This window comes from Gossypium arboreum, chromosome 10 (genome assembly GCF_025698485.1).
Source record: "Gossypium arboreum isolate Shixiya-1 chromosome 10, ASM2569848v2, whole genome shotgun sequence".
Taxonomy (NCBI): domain Eukaryota; kingdom Viridiplantae; phylum Streptophyta; class Magnoliopsida; order Malvales; family Malvaceae; genus Gossypium; species Gossypium arboreum.
In genome coordinates this window covers 15,572,521-15,592,904 of record NC_069079.1, presented here as the reverse complement: position 1 = coordinate 15,592,904, position 20,384 = coordinate 15,572,521, and the positions used below count along the sequence as shown (strand labels likewise).

Genomic DNA, 20,384 nt, shown 5'->3' with positions numbered 1-20,384 from the left:
GTGTAAAACTTAAAAAAACGGAAACCTATAGCTTTACTTCTTGTAGAAACAAAGAAAAACCATAGTTTTCCTTTTTCCAACTTAACTAGTCGTGCCTTCCTTTAAACAAGTCTTCACAATGGTTCAAGCTAAGTTCTTTCTATGGGCATATGTATTGATATTTCTCCCTACTAGTATTGTAGTGCAAGGCCTTGGTGTCAATTGGGGTGTTATAGCATCACATCCTTTAGACCCTAAGATTGTTGTTAACATGTTAAAAGATAATGGCATTAAAAAGGTTAAGCTTTTCCATGCTGATGCAGACATTCTAAACGCCTTGGCTGGAACCAATATTGAGGTTATGGTGGGAATCCCCAATCATTCTTTGGAAAGTCTTTCTAAAAAATATAGTGTAGCTCAAGCTTGGGTTAAAGCTAATATCACTGCATATATGGGTAAAAAGGGTGTCAACTTCAAGTAAGTTTCTATCAATAGGAATAAAATTCATTTTCAATCCATTATTATATAACAATATTTTATTGTTTCATGATATTAAAATATAACAAGCGTTGGGTATAGTAATAAGGTACGTTGTACTCCTAGAAAGAGAACTTAGATTTGAATCTTAGGAATAACATTTTGGGAAGGACAACCACAAATATTAAAAATATATCTTCATAATTTATAAAAGACATAAATAATACTTTAAATATACAATAAAAAATTATGTTTATCATTTACGAGTTTCAAATGATTTTATCTTCCACATTATAATTAGTTAAAAGTAAAAGAGTTAACCAAAATATACATATTAGTTTTTTTTAAAAAAAAAATTAGACACCAACTAGAAGTATTTATAGGCTAGGTCTGGCTAGGTTTGGGCCGGTCTAAGCATATGATCAACATACTTTATGCTTGTCCAAACCCGTCGACCTGAAATATGGGCTTAAAATTTTACCCAAGCTCGTCCATATTTGCAAAAAGAATAACCCAAACCCATCTAGGCTCACCCATATTAATTTTTAAAATTTTAAAAATATTTATATTATTTTAATTTAATATTTAATAAGTTTATATATTTTTATTTATTGAAAATTTTATATGATCATCCAAACATTATTTTAATGTTTACATTAGAGTAATATTACATATTTAGTATAGATTTATTTTTATGTGTTATAAATTACATAATATATAAAAATAACATAATATAAAGTATTATCAACTTAAAATGGGTCGGGTCAATCTAGACTCGTGCCTTGAATGTTAAAGCCCAATCCGAATTAGTATTTTAAACGGACCTAATATTTTTGTTCAAACCTTGCCAAATTTTAGATGAACCTTTAAGCTTAGACGAATAACCCGACCTATAAACAAGTCTAAAACTAACTTATAGAAATTATTAAAATATATTTTATTAATATTATGTTTATCATTTACGTAGTTTGAAATGATTTTATCTTCCACTTTATATTTTAGTTAAAGTAAAAGAGTTAATCAAAATATCCATATTAGCTCAATTTGTTTTTTTTTTGGTTTTGTTTTTAAATAGACACAAACTTATTGAAATTATTAGAATAAAATAAGATGAGGTAAAATTAATCAAAAGTATAAACTAAATGCGATTTATGGAACCTAACAAAAGGTTTGTGAATTAAATGTTAATTCAGTGAAAATAGTATTTAATTAATCAAACATAAGTTATTTAAAGCAATAAAAAAGAATTATAGATTATTAAATGTAATTGTTTTATGTTTTAAACTATTTTACAGATACGTGGCAGTAGGAAATGAAGCATTTCTAACAGCTTACAATGGGACGTTCAACAACCTTTTACTCCCAGCTATGAAAAACATTTTGAAGGCATTAAATGAAGCTGGAGTTGGAAAAGATATCAAAGTATCAACACCACTCAATGGTGATGTTTACACTACACCTACTTACAAACCGTCAGATGGAATATTTCGAAAAGATTTGGCAGATATCATGAATGGAATATGTGAATTTCTCCAAAAAAATGATGCTGCTTTTATCGTCAATATCTATCCTTTCCTAAATCTTTACCAAAATCCTGGATTCCCTGAATCTTATGCCTTCTTTGATAACGATGATTCACACTCTATGGATGATCATGGTGTTAAATATCGTAGTGTTTTAGATGCTAATATTGACACTCTCGTCGCTGCACTTAAAGTAGCTAATTTCTTGGATATACCAATCATCGTGGGGGAAGTTGGATGGCCAACTGATGGCAATATTTATGCCACAACAAAAAATGCTAAAAGGTTCTATAATGGGTTGCTAAAGAGAATGGCAAAAAATGAAGGAACTCCACTTCGCCCGAAACAATATCCTGAAGTGTATATATTCTCTTTGTTGGATGAAGATCTTAAGAGTATTGATCCAGGAATGTTTGAGAGGCATTGGGGAATTTTCAGCTTTGATGGACAACCTAAGTTTGCACTTGATTTGTCAGGGAAAGGACAAAACAAGTCGCTTGTTGGTGGAAAAAATGTCCCATACATGGAAAAGCAATGGTGTGTGTATAACAAGGATGCTTCCAACAAAAAAGATTTGGCTGTAAAGGTCGCATGGGCTTGCAATAATACCGATTGCACGACCTTGGTACCTGGGGCTTCATGTTCTGGTATGGGCGTTGCCGTGAATGCGTCGGTTGCCTTCAACATGTACTACCAAATGGCCAATCAAACTAAAGTTGCATGTGATTTTCAAGGTTTAGCTAAGATTGTCAAGGAAGATCCATCTAATGGGACTTGCAAGTTCCCAATTATGATTAAATCTTTCGGAGCAACATCCAATTCTTCGTCGTCTGCATCTGGATCTTCATCCTCATCTTCTTCGTCCGACTCTCCTTCTTCTTCTCCCTCTGTCAGCCATTCTCCTTCACTTATATTTTACTTTTTTGTGGGCATTTGCATTGCTTGGTTTGCATAAATTTGACCTTTTCTCGAATTCGTGAAAAGCGGAAGGTTTTTTTTTTTTTTTGTTTTTTTGAAGAAGTGAAACCTGGAAGTTGAATGTAATAATAGGGGAGTTTTACTTTTTGAAAAAAAAAAAATGAAGGAAAGTTTTTATTAGCACGCCAAGTTATTACAGAAACTCAAAAGCAACATAATTACTCACTCAATATTAATCACTTTCTTCACTAAATTATTAAAAATTGCAATTTAATAGCCAACATTATTAACAATCATAATGTTCCAAACACAAATTTAGCATGCTAAAAGCAAACATATTTTCTATTTTTTAGGTGTGTTTAGTAACGAATCTATCTAATTTAGTTAAAATTTGAATTTGGTGATCACTTAAAGAGTTAAAAAGGACAAGTCTTAGCTTTCTTTTCAACAAGGGGAAATGGTTAACACCCTAGAGTGCTTGTCCTAAACATGGTACTAATTAATCAAATATAATCCTAAATTGGTTTGAGCAAAATGGTTTTTAATAATATTTTGAATATTGAAAATTTTTTTATGGTGTTGGAAAAATTCAAAAAGAAAATTTTTTTTGTTATATGTATGGGCCCAACTTTTAGCTCAAGAATATATTGAGTTTAACCTTATATAAAGCCGATTTGATAAGTTTAAAAGATCATGAAATTTGATGTCTAACTTTAGATGGGAATCGAGCATCTTTGGAGTTGAGAAAGATTATCAAGATTTTGAATTTTGATTTCAAGAAAAAATAAGAAAACAAATATTAGTTTAAAATGAACAAATTTGGAGATTTTAAGTTTTAAGAAAATCAAGGTTGTAATTCTTGAATATCTGGTTCAACAACGAATTTCTTGAAGCAGGACTTGCTTGAATGATCATGTACAAACCTAATAGAGTTAAAGACTAGAAGAAAATGAGCCCCAACAATCCATATCATTTCGACCTAATTTGAGCTCATTTGAACATTATTAAGCTTAGTTATGCTTTATTTAAGCCCAATAATGTTATTTTAATGTTAAAGTTCGGTCCAATAGCCCATTCATATAGTTCGGCTGAATTTTATCTATTAGTGAAGTTTTATACTTGGATTTTTATGAGTTAATATGCAAATTTACCATTATACTTTTAAGTAGAAATTGAAAATTACCATTATACTTCACTTTAATTGATATTTGCCATTGTCCTTATGAACTAGAGATAAATTTATCACTATACTTTAACTCTTCATTAATTTTGTGGTTTTACTTTTATTTGATTGAATTTTATCACTAAAGTTTAATTTTTATTAAATTTTAATTTAAAATAATTTGATGACAAAAGTAATAAAAATCAATTTTAATATTTAACAATAATAAATAATATTAAAATTAAATTAGAAAACTTATTTTTCTTTTACTATATATCTATTTTTATTTTTGAAGTTTTTATTTCATTAAATAGAAATTCTAAATTAGTTTACTAATTTTTAATATTTATAAGTTAAATTATTTTTAGCTATTAAAATAAAATATTTGAAAGAATTTTTCTTATTAGATTATGTTTTGAAATCATCAAAATTAATATTGAGAGGTAAAATTTAATTAAAAAACCTAAATTTGTGGCAAATTTTAATAAAATTTAAAGTTTAGTGGTAAAATTTAATTGCATATGAATTGAAAGGTAAATTTACTCATAGTTTTAGTTTTAAATTATAATGGCAAATATAAATGAAAATAGAGTATAATAACAAATTTTAATGTTCACCTATAGTATGATTACAAATTTGCCCTTTAACCCCTTTTTTATTAGGTTGGCTCTTTACTTGTTACTTTTTTTTTTTAAGTAATCCTAATATGACTAGAACCTTTAATTTACCCTAATTTTTGCCTATATAAGATAAGTGACGACTCTCTATATTCACACATCTTATTTTATGAATAATACAATTCTTTGAGTTTCTCTCTTTGCAAAATTTCTCTGTTCTGATTTTTGAAGGTTGATTAGATTCATTTGTGGTGCTTGTTGAAGTTTCTTCTGCAAAGAGCTCCATAGGACACCTTTTATCCATCTTCCAATGAATCTTTACTCATCTCTCCACAATCTTTATCTATTTTGATTTGGTTTATTAGAATCTTTTTCTATTTCTCTTTCTTGTGTTTCAATTTTAGGTTTCAACATCCAAAGTTTAACATGAATTAAAATTCAAGAATAATTGAATCTCCATATCTGATTGACTTTTTATCTTCTTTTCTTCTCTTTATTGTTCGGTTTGTTGAGATCTAATCTTTTCCTTCTTGTTTGTTACTTCAAGATCAAGAAACCATCCAGAACAACTTCGATTTATGTTGATTGGCACTCAAGATTGAATCTTCTATTTCCTTTTTAATCAATTGCTACTATGATTTTATGCTTTGTTTTCTCTTCTTTTTGTTTGGTCTTGAACTCTCTCCTTAAATCAAACCTCTTTCACATGTTTTCCTTTGGTTTTCATTAATTTTCTAATCTATTTAGGTGTCTTTGTTTCAGGTTTGTTAGGAAGCCTTGTTTTTCCATCAAGAACCAATTATTTGGCTTCAAGAAAGCTTTCCTCATTCAATTCTTGTGTTCTACTTGCTGGCTGAATCGTCTTTCCTCCTTTCTCTATTATTTTCTTTTGTTTTTCCCTTGTTTAAGCTGAATCAATTTGTTAACTCACTTATTGAATTTTTGGCAGTTTATCCTCTTCAAGATGTGTTCAAGAACGTATCTCCCACTCAAGATCCATTCTTCCTACTCTCTAAATTCATTGGATCCTTGTTTTTTGTTCTTCAATTTTCATTTTTTAGTTGCTATCAGATTCTCCTAATTTCCTCTTTGCTTCTTCTTGCATTTCAGGTTACTTGGTCGCCAAGAAAAGAGTTTTCTCATTTCAATTTAGTTTCCCCATTTATTCAACAACTTGAATTTTGGTCTTACTCCATTACCCCATCAATATATTTCAATAATATCCAAGAGACATCATTGTTTGCAACAATGATGTAAAACTTGAACTAGTCAGACCACCTTTTTTTTTTTTTTTAATCTTTTCAATTATTTGAATCATTGGTAAAATAATATTTAAATGAACAATTAAATAGTTCACAATAATTAACTTTAAAAATAAAAATTCATAAATTAGTTGAAGTATTGATTTTATCTCAATTTTTTTTATTTTTATAGGATCACAAATGATTTAGTTTATATTCAATTTTATATTATTAGTCGAATCGATTGGACCCTAAACTTTCAATTCAATTGATTTAGTTGACTCCAATTCAATTATAATATTACTTCTTATCCGGAAGATAGACCATCATTGTAATCATTAAATATGTTATGTAGATAGTTATTTTGTATTCTAACTAAGGATTTTAGCTATTATATTTTAGTTATTTTCGTACAGGTAAACTTATTATGTTAGTTTATGGTTATTTGTGAACTATTTGAATTGCAAGTACAGAATTGATTCTAAAAGAAATATTTGTTTGGTTCAATTACAAAGCTTCAGGTGTGAAGTCAAAATTATTGTAGGTCAAAGCTAGGGCTACCATGGGTCAAAACAATGAATTATACTTGAGTCATAATTGGTTTTCTTTAATTAATTTAAATTAAGTGATAAATAATAAAATTTTATATTATCACTAATTTAATTAAATTAATTAAATGATAATATTAAATGATTATTTTATCTCTAATTAATTAAAATAATAGGAGATAAATAATAAATAAAAAATTTAAATTCTTGTAGAATACTCAAATAAAGAAGTTAAATTCTAAAAGAACTCTCTCTAATTTAAGTGATTGACAAAATAGAAAGGGGTCACCTTAAACCATTTTATACATTCACAAGTTGAAGAAGTTTCAAATTGAAGAACTTGAAGAAATTTTAAAGAATGCCATATCGGTTCTAAAGAAAAGCCGCTTTCGGATCCAGTTCAACCATGGAGTGGAAGTCAAAAATTGCTTATGAAGAAGTCGCCTTTTGATCCAGTTTATCTGAAGAGAGGAGGTTCAAACTCGTTTCAAGAGTAGGTCAACACGACACTTGAAGTAAACCACATCCATTCAAGATCAAGCCAAACCATTGGATCAAAGTTCAAACTGAAGAGAAGAATCAAAAGAGAATTTCTTTGTAATCAAGAAATTTCCAGAGATTGTAACTTTCTTTTCACGTTATTAATAAAATTTTGTTTTTCGAAATTTCAAGTCAACTTTCGATTCAAAATTTATGTGTACATTGATGTCAAGCTCAAAACTACCTTCTTCAAAGCATTAAAACAAAAAAATAAAAAATTTAAATATAGGCACATTAGAAACAGATTAAAAAAAACTAAATTTACCTAAAACATAATAAGACTTTGAAGCAATAAAAATATAAAATAACCCTCAATTGACTCAAAATACTTGAGAATAAACAACATTTAAACAGTAAGGTGGGTAAATTATCTCTTTTTTAATGAGTTATTAAAATGTTTACTATTAAGGTTTGGGATGTGAATTTTTTTGCTAGGAATCAGGTTGTGGAAGCAAAACATTATGACCACATTTTGAGCCAGAACTTGACCTTTAGTTGGTAGTTTTTTTACCTTTGATTGTAATTATAATGCCTAAAATTTCTTCAATGTTAGTAAGATAGAATTCTAAGAATTTTTGCTCTCACTGTTGGAGTGAGAATCTCATGGTTATTGGAAATCAATAGAGCTTGAGCATTTTTAGGGTCATAAATTAGTTTAATAGTTTATTTTACAATTTTGGACTTGTTTTCAGGGGAAATTTTAAAGTGAGGGGTAAATTGTATTTTTGCTTAAGAAGGGTATTTTTGACATTTTGCATAAATACAAGTTAGAATATTTGGTTTTATATGAGATGTGGTGATGGATTCAATTTTGGGACCATTAAACTTTATTTTTAACACCATGGTTAAACTTTGGCCACTCAAATCTAGGTACTTTAACATTTGACTTGAGTTGGTATTTTAAAGTACTAAATACTAAGAACAAGGAATTTAAAACCCCTATTTTTCTCTTTCATTGGTGACCAACATTTTTACCAAGGAAAGAGACCATTTTCTTCCATTTTCTTGTTGCTTTCTTTCATTTACATTAAAATCCCCATCTTCTTTCTTCTATTCACTACATCAAAATTGTTTATCAGTGGCAATTAAAATATTGTCACTAATAATTATATGTATGTACTATTTATTTTTGGTGGCACAAGTTTTATCGTCACGATGTTCATCATATTAGATGTGTCACTAAAGATTAAGGATGACGTTCTATCATTTTTGTCACGTATTGTCCATAATATCATGACGATAATGTAAAACGTCATTGTATAATTAATATTCTATGACCACTAATTGCGTCACATAATAATATAAGATTTCGTCATTAATAATTTATGTCATTATTGATAATGAAATAACATTAGGCTTTTAGGTGACGGAATTGCTATAGTAAGAATGTCAATGACGTATAATAGTGTCATCTAATATAATAAAATAATAACATTAAGGATGACAGTTTCACCACCAAATGATATATGTAATAGTCATTTATTAGTTCATTCGCCACCAATAACGCTAGACCATTCAAAATACGAGTGACGAAATATATATTGTCACATTGTTAGTGACATAGAATATCGTCATGTAATATGATTAATTAATAGCATGAATGACATTAATACATAATGTCACATTGTAATTGTCACATTGTTAATAGCGTAACAATAGTAAAAGATTACGTCACCGAATTATTGGAATCGTCACAAAAAATGAAAGAACATTAAACTTACAATGACAATACAAAAATCGTCACATAATTAATGAGGTAAACTATTATTAGCTAACATGCCAAGATAATGTCATTAATTTATATTTAATGCCAATTTAAATTAGTCACATATTTTCAATGGTATAATGACAATAAAATAAAGTCATAAAATAATGCCAACCAATAATTAATATTCCAAGAAAATTATTTCGTCAATTAATAATGATGACTTTGTCATTAATTGTATTATCACACATACCAAAATAATTTTTTGTCAAATTATTAAAGACATAAGTATCTTCAAATAATATGATTATAAAAAAATTAAAACCAATGAAACTTTACACATTAATCCTAAATGAAAAAATAATTATTTAGAATAAACTAAAATGTTATATAATCAATTTTGTTAAAATAATAAAAGTAAAACAATAATTTACATAATGTTTAGAAAAATAAAAAAGAATATGATTCTAACAATCATTTACATAATATTTTCAACTTGTGGCAAACTTTTTAATTCGAGTTGATTGTGATTCTATTTTGATGGTGAATTATTGTTGCTATTTAAAGCTGAATTTTTATGCATTCTATTAATACGACTCTAAAACCCTACATTTTTATATGATACATGAAATCTTCATTTTTGAAATAAGTTGAAGTTAAAACTCATAAATATTTTATTCAATTATGCAAATCTACACTTTGATTTTTTTTATATAATTCTCATCTAAGATCACTAAATTCACTTCTCTAAACAATGAAAGCAATAAAATTTTGCAAATTAAAATTTGATACTTTGTAAAGGGAAAATAGATCCATACCTTGTAAATTAGAAGAGGAACTTTTTTGAAGCCAAATTAGATTTATCAATGATCTTAGAGTCTAAAATTTTTATCTAGGCAAAATTATCACTAAAAATTAGTAAAAAAAAACTCACGATAATAGTTAAAAAGAGAATAGAGAAAGTGAAATGATGTATATTGATATTGATACGGTAAATTAAGTCTTTTTTGAAACTTAATGAGCTTGTATTTAAGCATTTTATGGTTTTATTTTGTGGCTTTCAATAGTTATTATATTTTTACATTTGTATTCAATTTGTGTGTTTTTAGTGTGTTTTGTAACTAAAATGACAAAATATTGCCTTTTGGAGTTTAATGATTAATTTTAGCTTTTGCAGGAGGTGACTAAGGCAAAAAGTGAAGAGATCGTGATGCTGTTTCTGAGGTCGCGACACTAGACCCTTAGTGTCGAGACACTATAGCTGTCTGTTGCCCTTGGAGTTGAATTTCAAGAATGATCACACTACAGGTGAATTGGTGATAGAGTCGTGATACTGAGAGCATAGAGTCGGAACATGAAGTGCTTTGCTTCCTAAAACTTAGTGGTCGTTCAAGCCTTTTTAACCTAGTATATATACTAAGTTTTATTACGTTTCAACATTCTTTTATTTATTTTCACTCTCTCATTATCATCCTTTACTTTTTCCCTCACTTTTTTTTTTCTCTCCATTTTCTTTTTCATTCTTTCACCATTGTTGTCGCCACTTACTACATCTCTTTGCTCACTTTTTTTTTCTCTTTTTGTTTTGTCACTTATTGCTTCTCCATTTTTACCATTATTGTCACTTTTTTCTTAATATTTTCCCTATTTTAGCCACCTTTTTACTACTGCTTTCCAACCTTTTGCTACTATTTTTCTTTAGCCATTTTGCTGCTACCATTTTCTTCTCTTTGCTGCCCATTGTAGCCTCTTCCACTCTCTTTTTGTTATTGTTAATTTTTGTCATTGTTGCTCCCCTTTTTGTTGTTTTCTTCCCTTATTTTTTTGGTTGTTAAAATCAACCCCAAATCTTGCCGTTTAAGTGTGCATCTGATCTCATCTAGCTTTCCATCTTGGATCTAGAATTTGGAAGAGTATAAGTGATGCTTTTTTTCAAGATATTGTGTTGTATTTTCCTTTGATATTTCTTTGTTTTGGAAGAATGTCTCTAAGGCCATACAATTTTTTTCCTTTGCTAATTTTTTATGTTATTATGTATTAGGAATCAATTTAAACACCCTAAATTAGCAGTGACAATAGAATTAGTTCGCATCTTCGTTTCATAACAAATTAGTGTAAGTATTCTTCACCAAAGATGGATTTGAAATGTCGTTTGTGAATCGTTGTTTGATTGAACCCTATAGGGTGTTCCAAGGGTGATTTTAATTATGTTTAATCATATTAAATGCATATTCAATCTAGAGTAATCTAGATCTCTAGTGGGGAAGTGTGAACTTTTTTTTATTAGTGTTACGAATTTGTGATATTAAGGCGTCAGACTTAATTATTTGTAAATTGTGTATGTATGACTTAAATAATGTTATTTGTGTATGTTTTAACCATGATGGTTGTGGTAGTCGAAAACATGGTGGCTATTTTAGGGCATGGGCGAATGTAAAGGTGGTTGTCTAATTAGCCGATTGTGAAATATTGGTTGTGTTTACTTACATGCCCACTGTTTTGCCTCATTGTATGCTTGATGAACATGTTTTTTTTTTTTTCTGTATCTTCTATTTGCATCACTGTAAAACGTGACACTGTTTTGAATTATTGATCGCATAATATGACTTGCTTCTATACTGCACTGTATTTGATTTTGCCATTCTGATAGGAATGACATTATGCATTGCATCAGGATTGGGTTGATTCTAGACAAAACAGACTTATGGAGTTCTAGCGGTATATCCACGATTTATTAGGGTTTTGGCGGTAAATCCACAAATTTGGAGTTTTGTTTGGATTTCTAGTAGTTCGTCCACATATTGTTCTGGCGATTCATCTACAACAATGTTCTAGTGGTTTAATCACAAAATCTAACTAGTAGTATTGTAATAGCTCGTTTTTAGTCAAATCAGAACAGTGGTTTTGGGACCACATATTCGAAGTCAAAATAATTATTTTATTATTATTTTAATGTCTATAGCATAATAATATATTTTTTTAAAAATTTTATTAAGAAATTTTATCGTTTGATTAGTCAATTTGATAAAAAGGACTAAATCGCGTAAAGTGTAAAACTTGAGTCCTATTAGTTAAAGGTGTCTATTAGCTATGGAACATTAAAGTGGAGGTCCTTATGTTGTAATTAGACATTATAATGGTGGGTGGACGATTATGGGCATATATTAAGTGATATTTAATGTTTTAAACCAAGGTTAATATAGTAATTTGTAAATAACTTAAGTTAAAATAATAAAAAAACATGATGTCTTCATCTTCGTTAAGCTACCACCACCGAAATTAAGGATTGAAAACACCATTACAAAGCTTGGAACATTCGGCCATGGTATATTGAGCATGTAAGTCCATTTTTGGTCCCGTTTTTAATGATTTCTATGTTTTTGAGAACGTTGCAACTAGGTCTAGCTAGCCCAGGGACTATTTTGCAAAACTGTTCAAGATTTTGAATGTTTCCATTGATGAATGTTGGTTTATTTTTATGTTTAATGGTAGATTATGCATGCTTGTTGTTAGATATACAATTTCTGTTAAGTGATTTTTAGTAAAAGTGCAAATTAGGGATTAAATTGTGAAATGTTGAAAATTTGTAGTTAAAATTGAAATAAATTGAAAATATGGGCTGTTAGGGACTTATTTATAGTTCGAATAGCATAGGTTGTGGTTAAATTGTATGAATTTGTGTTTTTATGAAATAAGGACTAAATTGTAAAAGTTGTGAAACATTAGGGGAAAATGTGTAAGAGTACTTTAAAGTGAATTTTGGACTAAATTGAATAGAAATATGATTAAATAAGTTAATTTTGATTACATATAGATCAAGAAAAGTGAAATTCGGATCTAGATTGGGGGAAAAACAAAGTTCTCGACTAATCGACCAGTTTAGTCGTTTTTACATTCAAGGTAAGTTCGTATGTAATAAGTTTCATTATAAATGTATTTTAAATGCTTTAATATTGCATAAAATATGAATACAAGACTTCGTACATGTTCGAAAATGATTCTACAATGATTCGGCATTAGAAATCCCGGTTGAACCTTGGAATAGATTTGGATACTAGTGACATGTCAATAGAGAATTGTTATGATTATGTGATCTGAGTGCTGGTCCTATACGTCCTCCCGGTGGTTGAGTATACCAGCATGTGTTGTGATTACTTGACAGCTTGTATGAGCAGCACCGTGTAGCTATGTCTTGATCCACAGCTTGTGTGAGCAAGCCTGTTGATAGCTCTAGTGTGAGCAATATATGTGATATGAGATTGAGATAGATTCGGCTATATATGTGGCACTTCGGATGCAAGATACATTGAGTTGGCTTCAGGCCATGATATTGGCACTTTGGTGCGAGTTTCCGAGTATCCGATAGTATTCCGAATGCTTCAACGAGTAAATAAAAGATGTGATTGTGTATGAGATTGATACAAGATGGTACAGGTATGTACCTGAACCGTATAAGCTTAAATTGAAGAAGTTGTGAAGTTCATACATAAGTTTATGATTGAAAATGTGAAAGGTTTGTTAGTTAAATGAATTACATGTTGATATTTTCAAATTGATGATTTGTATAATTGTGTTAAGATTGAGTTTATTCATACGAGCTTACTGAGCTATATAGCTTACTTTGTTTATTTTTCCATGTTTTATAGTGACTTCAAAGCTAGCTCAGATTCGAGGATCGTAAGGGAAATCATCACACTATCCAACTGTCAATTTGGTACTTTTAAGCTTATGTTTTGGTTATATAGCATGTATAGGTGTAATGCCCCAAAATTTTTAATTTTGTTATTGTGAAAATATGACACAAATATCTATTAGTTTTAGTGGTTATGTGTTCTGAGAGTGTTTGGGAGGTCCCAAGTTCAAGCCTTCGTTTGGGAAAATTTTGGTATTTTGAATGAATTAGGCCTTTGTAACACCCCTTGCCCGCACCCGAGAACGGGACAAGGTACGAGGCTTTACCAGATACATACTCGGACACTTTCGAAAAATATAGGTTATAAAATTTCATTCTAATTTAAAACCGACTAAAAAATATCATAATGTCTCGATTATGGAACTACAAGGTCCAAAACATATGTTAAAAGTGACCCAGGACTAAACCGAGAACTATAGAAAATTTTAGAAAAATTACTAGGGTTATGCCTCACACGCCCGTGTGTCCTACCCGTGTTGAATTATTTGGATTTATTTTTCATTTTGAACCTATAGGGATTTTCACACGGCCAAGCACACGCCCGTGTCCCTCACACGGCCTAGACACACCTATGCCCAAAAACCCAGACATTCTGTTTATGAAGTCATCATTCATTTTGAGGCACACGGCGAAGACACATGCTCGTGTGCTAGGCCGTGTCCTCCACACGGTTGAGACACAAGGCCGTGTCTCTACCCGTGTGTTTACTACCATACAAATTGACCTAAAATTTTAAGTGCAGGGGACATACGTCCGGGCAACACACCCATGGGGGCTGACCATGTGTCATAACAGCCTAGACACATACCCGTGTGTCTACCTGTGTGGACCTTTTTAGGGCCATTTTCCAAGCCTTTAGTCACCCTCTATCATCCATACACACTTAGAGACTTCAATGGTATTTAACATGGCCTAATTATACTCTTAAACAACCTTGACATAACTCATTGCATGTTAACCTCATCTCATCGGTTTAGTACATGCTAAATTATTCTTTTCGTGTTAGGGATTAACAGAGCACATTTTATTTTTTAAACTTAGGCCATATTATAACCATCTACCATATAGCTATGTCCACTCTCAAATTATTAGGTACCATTTCAATCATCCAGTCATGACAAACCTCATCATCATATCTCATGAAACATTTAAACATAGAAATGCATCATTGGTAGGTTTACTACCTACATCAGTATGAGCCATATCTCATGGCCATATACAAAAGAATAAGTATACCATTTAGGCACTTACATTGACTAGCCAAATGACACATATAACAAAGTAACCAAAAATCCTATACATGCCATTAAACAAAATGGAAGTATCTATATACCAAAGCAGGACAAGTCGATAGTGTATTGATTCTCCAACCATCTTCCAATCTTCACGATTCCACGAGCTCTGTAAGACAGGGAAAAGAGAAGGGGGTAAGCATTTATATGCTTAGTAAGTCTGAATAATTGGAAAGTAAACTTACTAGTTAATTAGCATACTACCATATTAGGCACTAATTCCAAGAAGCATGAAATAGTTTCCCTATCACATGCACTCATTCATCAAGTTAGTCTCATAACAATAAATCATGTCCTTAGTCTTAGATGAGCTCATCAATTCAATATTTCCATTTCTATTTCTCCTGTTAATCCGTTGAATTTCTCGAAAATCTCAATGAATAAACCAATTACCGTCAAGTTATACAAGTGATCATCTTTAGTACGCACTCCCATGAACCTTATATCTTACGGCGGGATTACCAGTCCAGGCTAAATCCCTTTAACAACAATTGCTCGCACAAGCTCAGATCTGAATTGCCAGTCCAGGCTAAATTCAGTCCTCAATCGGATTACCCATCCGGGCTAAATCCTTAATGCACCCATATTCTTTAGGAGGCTCGATCACTCAAGGAACAACCGTCTGGGCTAGATCCTTTCTATTTTGAGATCATCGGATTACCCGTCCAGGCTAAATCCTTTTCTGCAACACATGCAGGATCTCATGTAATGTAAGCCATACTTTATCCGTTGGATTTCCCTTTCTATTTCAACCGGGACATTTATCATCTTTCATTCACAATTACATAAATTATCATGCAATGAATATCTAAATTTTCATATATTCAAGAACACGCATATTTAAGTATATTAAGAGTTCACTTCGCGTTATACGAACTTACTTGGTAATTACTTCGGTTTCGTATTTCGGCTATTTCGAAACTTTTCGTTTTCCACGATCGACCTATAGAATTGGTTCCTCGGGGTCTATATCAATAAAATTTGACTATTAATACAACACATTTTTCATTTTAGGATTTAAAACTCACCCCGGGCAAAATGACCAATTTGCCCCTAACCTTTCACACTTTTACAATTTAGTCCTAAGGCTCGTATAATGAAATGCATGAAATTTCTAAGTTACCCAAGCCTAGCCGAATACTTTTCTTGCCTATAGCAGCCCACATTTTCTTTCATTTCACATTTTCTACCCATTTTCACAACTTCTACAAAATCGTCCCTTAAGCCATTTCCATGAAAAACTACTTCATAAAAGTTGTTTACTATCCTTTAAACTCTCATATTCCTCCATAAATCATCAAAATACAAACATATCATGCATGGATAAATTTTTGAACATGAACCCTAGCTTGAAATATGGGTAGAAATAGAGAGCATGTTACAAAGATCTCAAAAATACGAAGAACGTTAAAAACGGGACTAGGGAGACTTACTATTGAGCTTGAAAATGTTGAAAACCCTAGCTATGGAGACCCTTCAATTTTCGGCATCCATGGAGAAGAATATGACTGAATTTTGCTTCCTTTTTCCCTTTTTATTAATTTTATTACCAAATGACCAAAATGCCATTCCTTACTAATCTTTCAAAATTTTCCATACATGCCCATTTTTGTCCAAAACCTTAGAAATTTGGAAAATTACTCTTTAAGGACCTCTAATTAATAATCCATACTAATTGCTTCTAGAACCCAAGTTTTGCAATTTATTCAATTTGGTCCTTAATTTCCAATTGGACACCTTACACAGAGAATTTCTTCATAAAACTTTAACACATGCTTATTTTCATATCCTAGACCTCATAATGATCATAAAATAATTATTTTAACGTCATATTTGTGGTCCCAAAACCACTATTCAGACTAGGCCCTAATTAAGGATGTTACAGTCTTACTCTTGTTCAGTAGGCTTTTATTTGATTGTTGGTAAAAATATATCAGAATGAGCCCGTTAGTCTGGTTGTTAAGCGGTGTGTTAGTATGTAGGAGGTCCTATGTTTGAGTCCTTGCGCAAGCAGGGGAATTAATTTTTGTTTGAGGCGTGTGGCATGGTGGAGTTCAAATTAAACTGGATTGCTGAGTAGTTGTGTTTTAGTGGGTTAATAGGGAGTGTTTTTAGGAGATAATTTGGGAGAAGTTATCAAAATAAGATTTTCTTCTTATCAGTTTTCTATTTTCTTTTTTCCTAATAAGACGTTAGACTTTTTTTTTTTTGCCGTTTCTTCACCCTTCTTGTTCACTATTGGTTTTTGCTCCCCTTTAACCAATTCTTGTTTCTTCTCTTTCCCCTCTCTTTTATTTTCTTGATCGGTTCATCTCTTACTCTATAGCCGAAATTCTCTTCTCTTTTTCCTACTCTTTTCATTTCTATATTTTTTTGCGAGTTATCTCTTTGGGTGCAACTTTCGACTTCTTCTGTTTCGATAAGTGGAATTTTTCCCCTTAGCTAGTTATCGTATTTCAATTAGGCAATTAACAAAGGGTTCGTTTTACTCTCGCTTAGGAGTTGTTCAAAGGTTTTAAGCGGATATTCCAGTGTGTGGAGATGACTGATTATCGAATTAGTCGCGGTAAATTTTCAAATCGTCGTTGGATTAGTTTCTCGAGTTTTATGTTGGGGATATTTGGTTTGATTGACGAATCAAGTGATTAATTAAGGGATATATTGGTCAAATATAGGTTTTTTAAGGCTTGGGTTACTTTGCATAGCGAATCGATACCAGGTGTGCACCTCAAATGCAAAAAACGAGATTTGAAGAAAAGCCAAAATTGCTTACTATCGAGAAATAAGAGAAATAAGAGAAATAAGAGAAAATGATGCGAAAAATTGTAGAGAAAGGAAATAAGAGTGTTACAAACTTGGAAATCAACATTTTGCACTAAAATAGTTTTGGACAGCAACAGTAGTCTAACTTTGAAAAATCATCAAAAATATTGGAAATTGAGTTAGAGGTTGAATAAAATATGAAATTAAATTTTATTGAGTCTAGTTTTTCATGGAAGAAATAGTGTAAACAATGGAATTTTAAATTATGAGATATAATAAATTTTGTGAGATAAGGTCAGAATGATTTTGGGTTCCCCTATTCTGACTTTGGAAAATTATCAAAAATTGTAAAAAAATAGTTAGGGGCTTAAATTTATATTTTTAAATCCTTAATAAGTATATTTTCAAGAGAAAAAATGGAAACATCATCCAAATTCCGTACTAAGAGATAAATAATTTTTAGTAAGGAGAGGTTGAAGCTGTCAAACAGCAGAATAGGGAGAAATTTGAAGATTTTACTGTACTTATTTGACAAACTATAAATTCTAAAAATCTTATGATAGAAATTTATTTGAGTCTAGTTTCAAAAACATCAACCGGATCTTAATTTGGAATTCTTTAGCTTAAGATATAAATAATTTAGTGACAATGACTCAAGTAGATAGCTTTGAATGAACATATAAGTAAATAGTGAAAACACGTATGAATATTTAGCTAGCATGGGTTACATTAAAAATGAATCACACGGCCAAAAGGCCAATTTGGGTCGTATGGGCCACACGGGCGTGTGAGCCGATTTTTTTGAAAAGTTGACTAAGGTTGCACGGGTCACCCAAGTCGACTATGGACCTACTAAAGGGTTGGTAAGCCCTACTTAAACCTCTATATGAGTGATCTATCTGTTTGATTTCTATACCGAGCATGAATTATGATATCTGAATGTATGTACTGAAATTGCATAATAGCATGAAATCTTTTGTATGTTGCATTGCATTCCGGTTGTAACACCCCTTACCCGTGTCTGACATCGGGGTAGGATATGAGGTATTACCAGACATTAACATAAGCATTCAGCCAAAACTGGGCTATATAAAAAAATTGTTTTATTTAAAACTTTTCATTCACATGTGCAACATCCCTCAAACGGGCTTATGAGGCCCAAATCATACGTTGTGGTGGTTTGGGACTAAATTGAAAAACATTGGAAGCGTTTGAAGACTTTGGAAATTTTCATCATAAAATAGGGCTACACACTCGTGTGGAAGGGCAACACGCCCGTGTGGCCATTCTGACATGGCTGTGTTGAAACACATGGGCTAAGCACAAAGGAACATGCCCGTGCCCCAAACCTGTGTAAAATTAATTTCAAATTTGAACCTACAGGGGTTTTCACACGGCCGAACACACACCCGTGTCTACAGCCCGTGTCCCTCACACGGCTATGACACGCTCGTGTGTAAAAACCTTGACATTCTGTTTTTGACATTATCAACTCTTAAGGGTCACACGGCTGAGGCACACACCCATGTGCTAGGTCGTGCTGTTCACACGGTTGAGACACATGGCTGTGTCTCCACCCATGTGTTTACTACCATGCATACTGACTTGCAAAACTGAAGCGCAGGGGACACACGACCAGACTCCACGCCCGTGGGGCAAACCATGTGTCACTCACGGTTTAGACACACGCCTGTGTGTCTACCCGTGTGGACAAAAATAAGGCTATTTACCAAGCCTTCTTGCTACCCTTACTTACACTAACTTACACAAGATTAACTAAACCAATGCAAGTGTAACATATATAACCAAATCAGCCACAATCATTGGAAATTTGTATCAAATGTATCTAATAATAATTAATATTAGCCAACATTAATGGCCTATACAAAATGTTATCACATCCATCATAAAAGCCAACACTTGTGGCTAGTCTAACAAGACACTAAACCAAAGATTCGAGTCCCTATACATGCCAAAATTTAAACATTTAAATTAACTATACCAAAAGCTTCAAGTCATAGTGTGATCAATGCCTCCGATGTCCCTTGATCCCTGATATGAGCTTGACAACACTATAAGAAAATGGAAAGGAAGGGAGTAAGCATAAAGCTTAGTACGGACACATATGCAAATAATGTATAAATAGGAATTCATTTGTTAGATGATAATTTATTAAACTTGAATTATGTATATCATTTAGACCTCTCTATCTTATTCTTCATTTCATTTACACTTCTTATTCTTCATTTCATTTGCACTTAATTGCTACATCTCGTCACATAATAAGGCCTTATTCATAAGTTTAGTATACATACCTGTAATCACCCGTAAAATAACTCAAGTTTATTTTCTCTAATGACATACCTCATTGGAATTATCACCAACTCACTTTTTGAGTTTCCTATTGAACATTTGGAACACAAATGGATACACGGGAAGTTCGCACCTAAGTGCCATATAAGTAGCCAGAGCTACCTCATACTATATAATGCTTGCATTTTGAGCTACTCACGAGCTTTTTTACCAAGTCAGTACCCGGACCCCATAACACTATCATGTAATGCCTGCTCAATAAGCTACTCACGGGTCTATACACTAAGTTAGCACCCGGACCCATATAACGTTAACATGAATTGCTCGCTCAGCGAGTTACTCACGGGTTTAGTCACGAAGCCATTACCCGGAACCACATTACATATAACATTCATCTGATGGACTCAAATACAACTCATGAATTCAGACCACATAGTTTCTCACGACATACTTTTTGTATTGTATACTATTCCTGAGGTTTAACGGGATTTCAATCTAACCCGATGTCATCGCACTAGCTCATAATGTAGGTTACTCTTATATCATATTATTTATATTTTCATGGTAACAAGTAAGATTATGATACATGATAACAATAAAAAGTTTAAATATA

General features: G+C 31.4%; 1 protein-coding gene across 1 annotated transcript; it reads left to right on the top strand.

Annotated features, from left to right (window-relative positions):
* Window positions 1-3,129, top strand: LOC108487725 (glucan endo-1,3-beta-glucosidase 8-like). The gene is made up of 2 exons (XM_017792094.2): window positions 1-456; window positions 1,752-3,129. The coding sequence occupies exons 1-2, from the start codon at window positions 119-121 to the stop codon at window positions 2,932-2,934; spliced, it is 1,521 nt and encodes a 506-aa protein (XP_017647583.1). The 5' UTR covers window positions 1-118; the 3' UTR covers window positions 2,935-3,129.
* The last annotated feature ends 17,255 nt before the right edge of the window (window positions 3,130-20,384 follow it).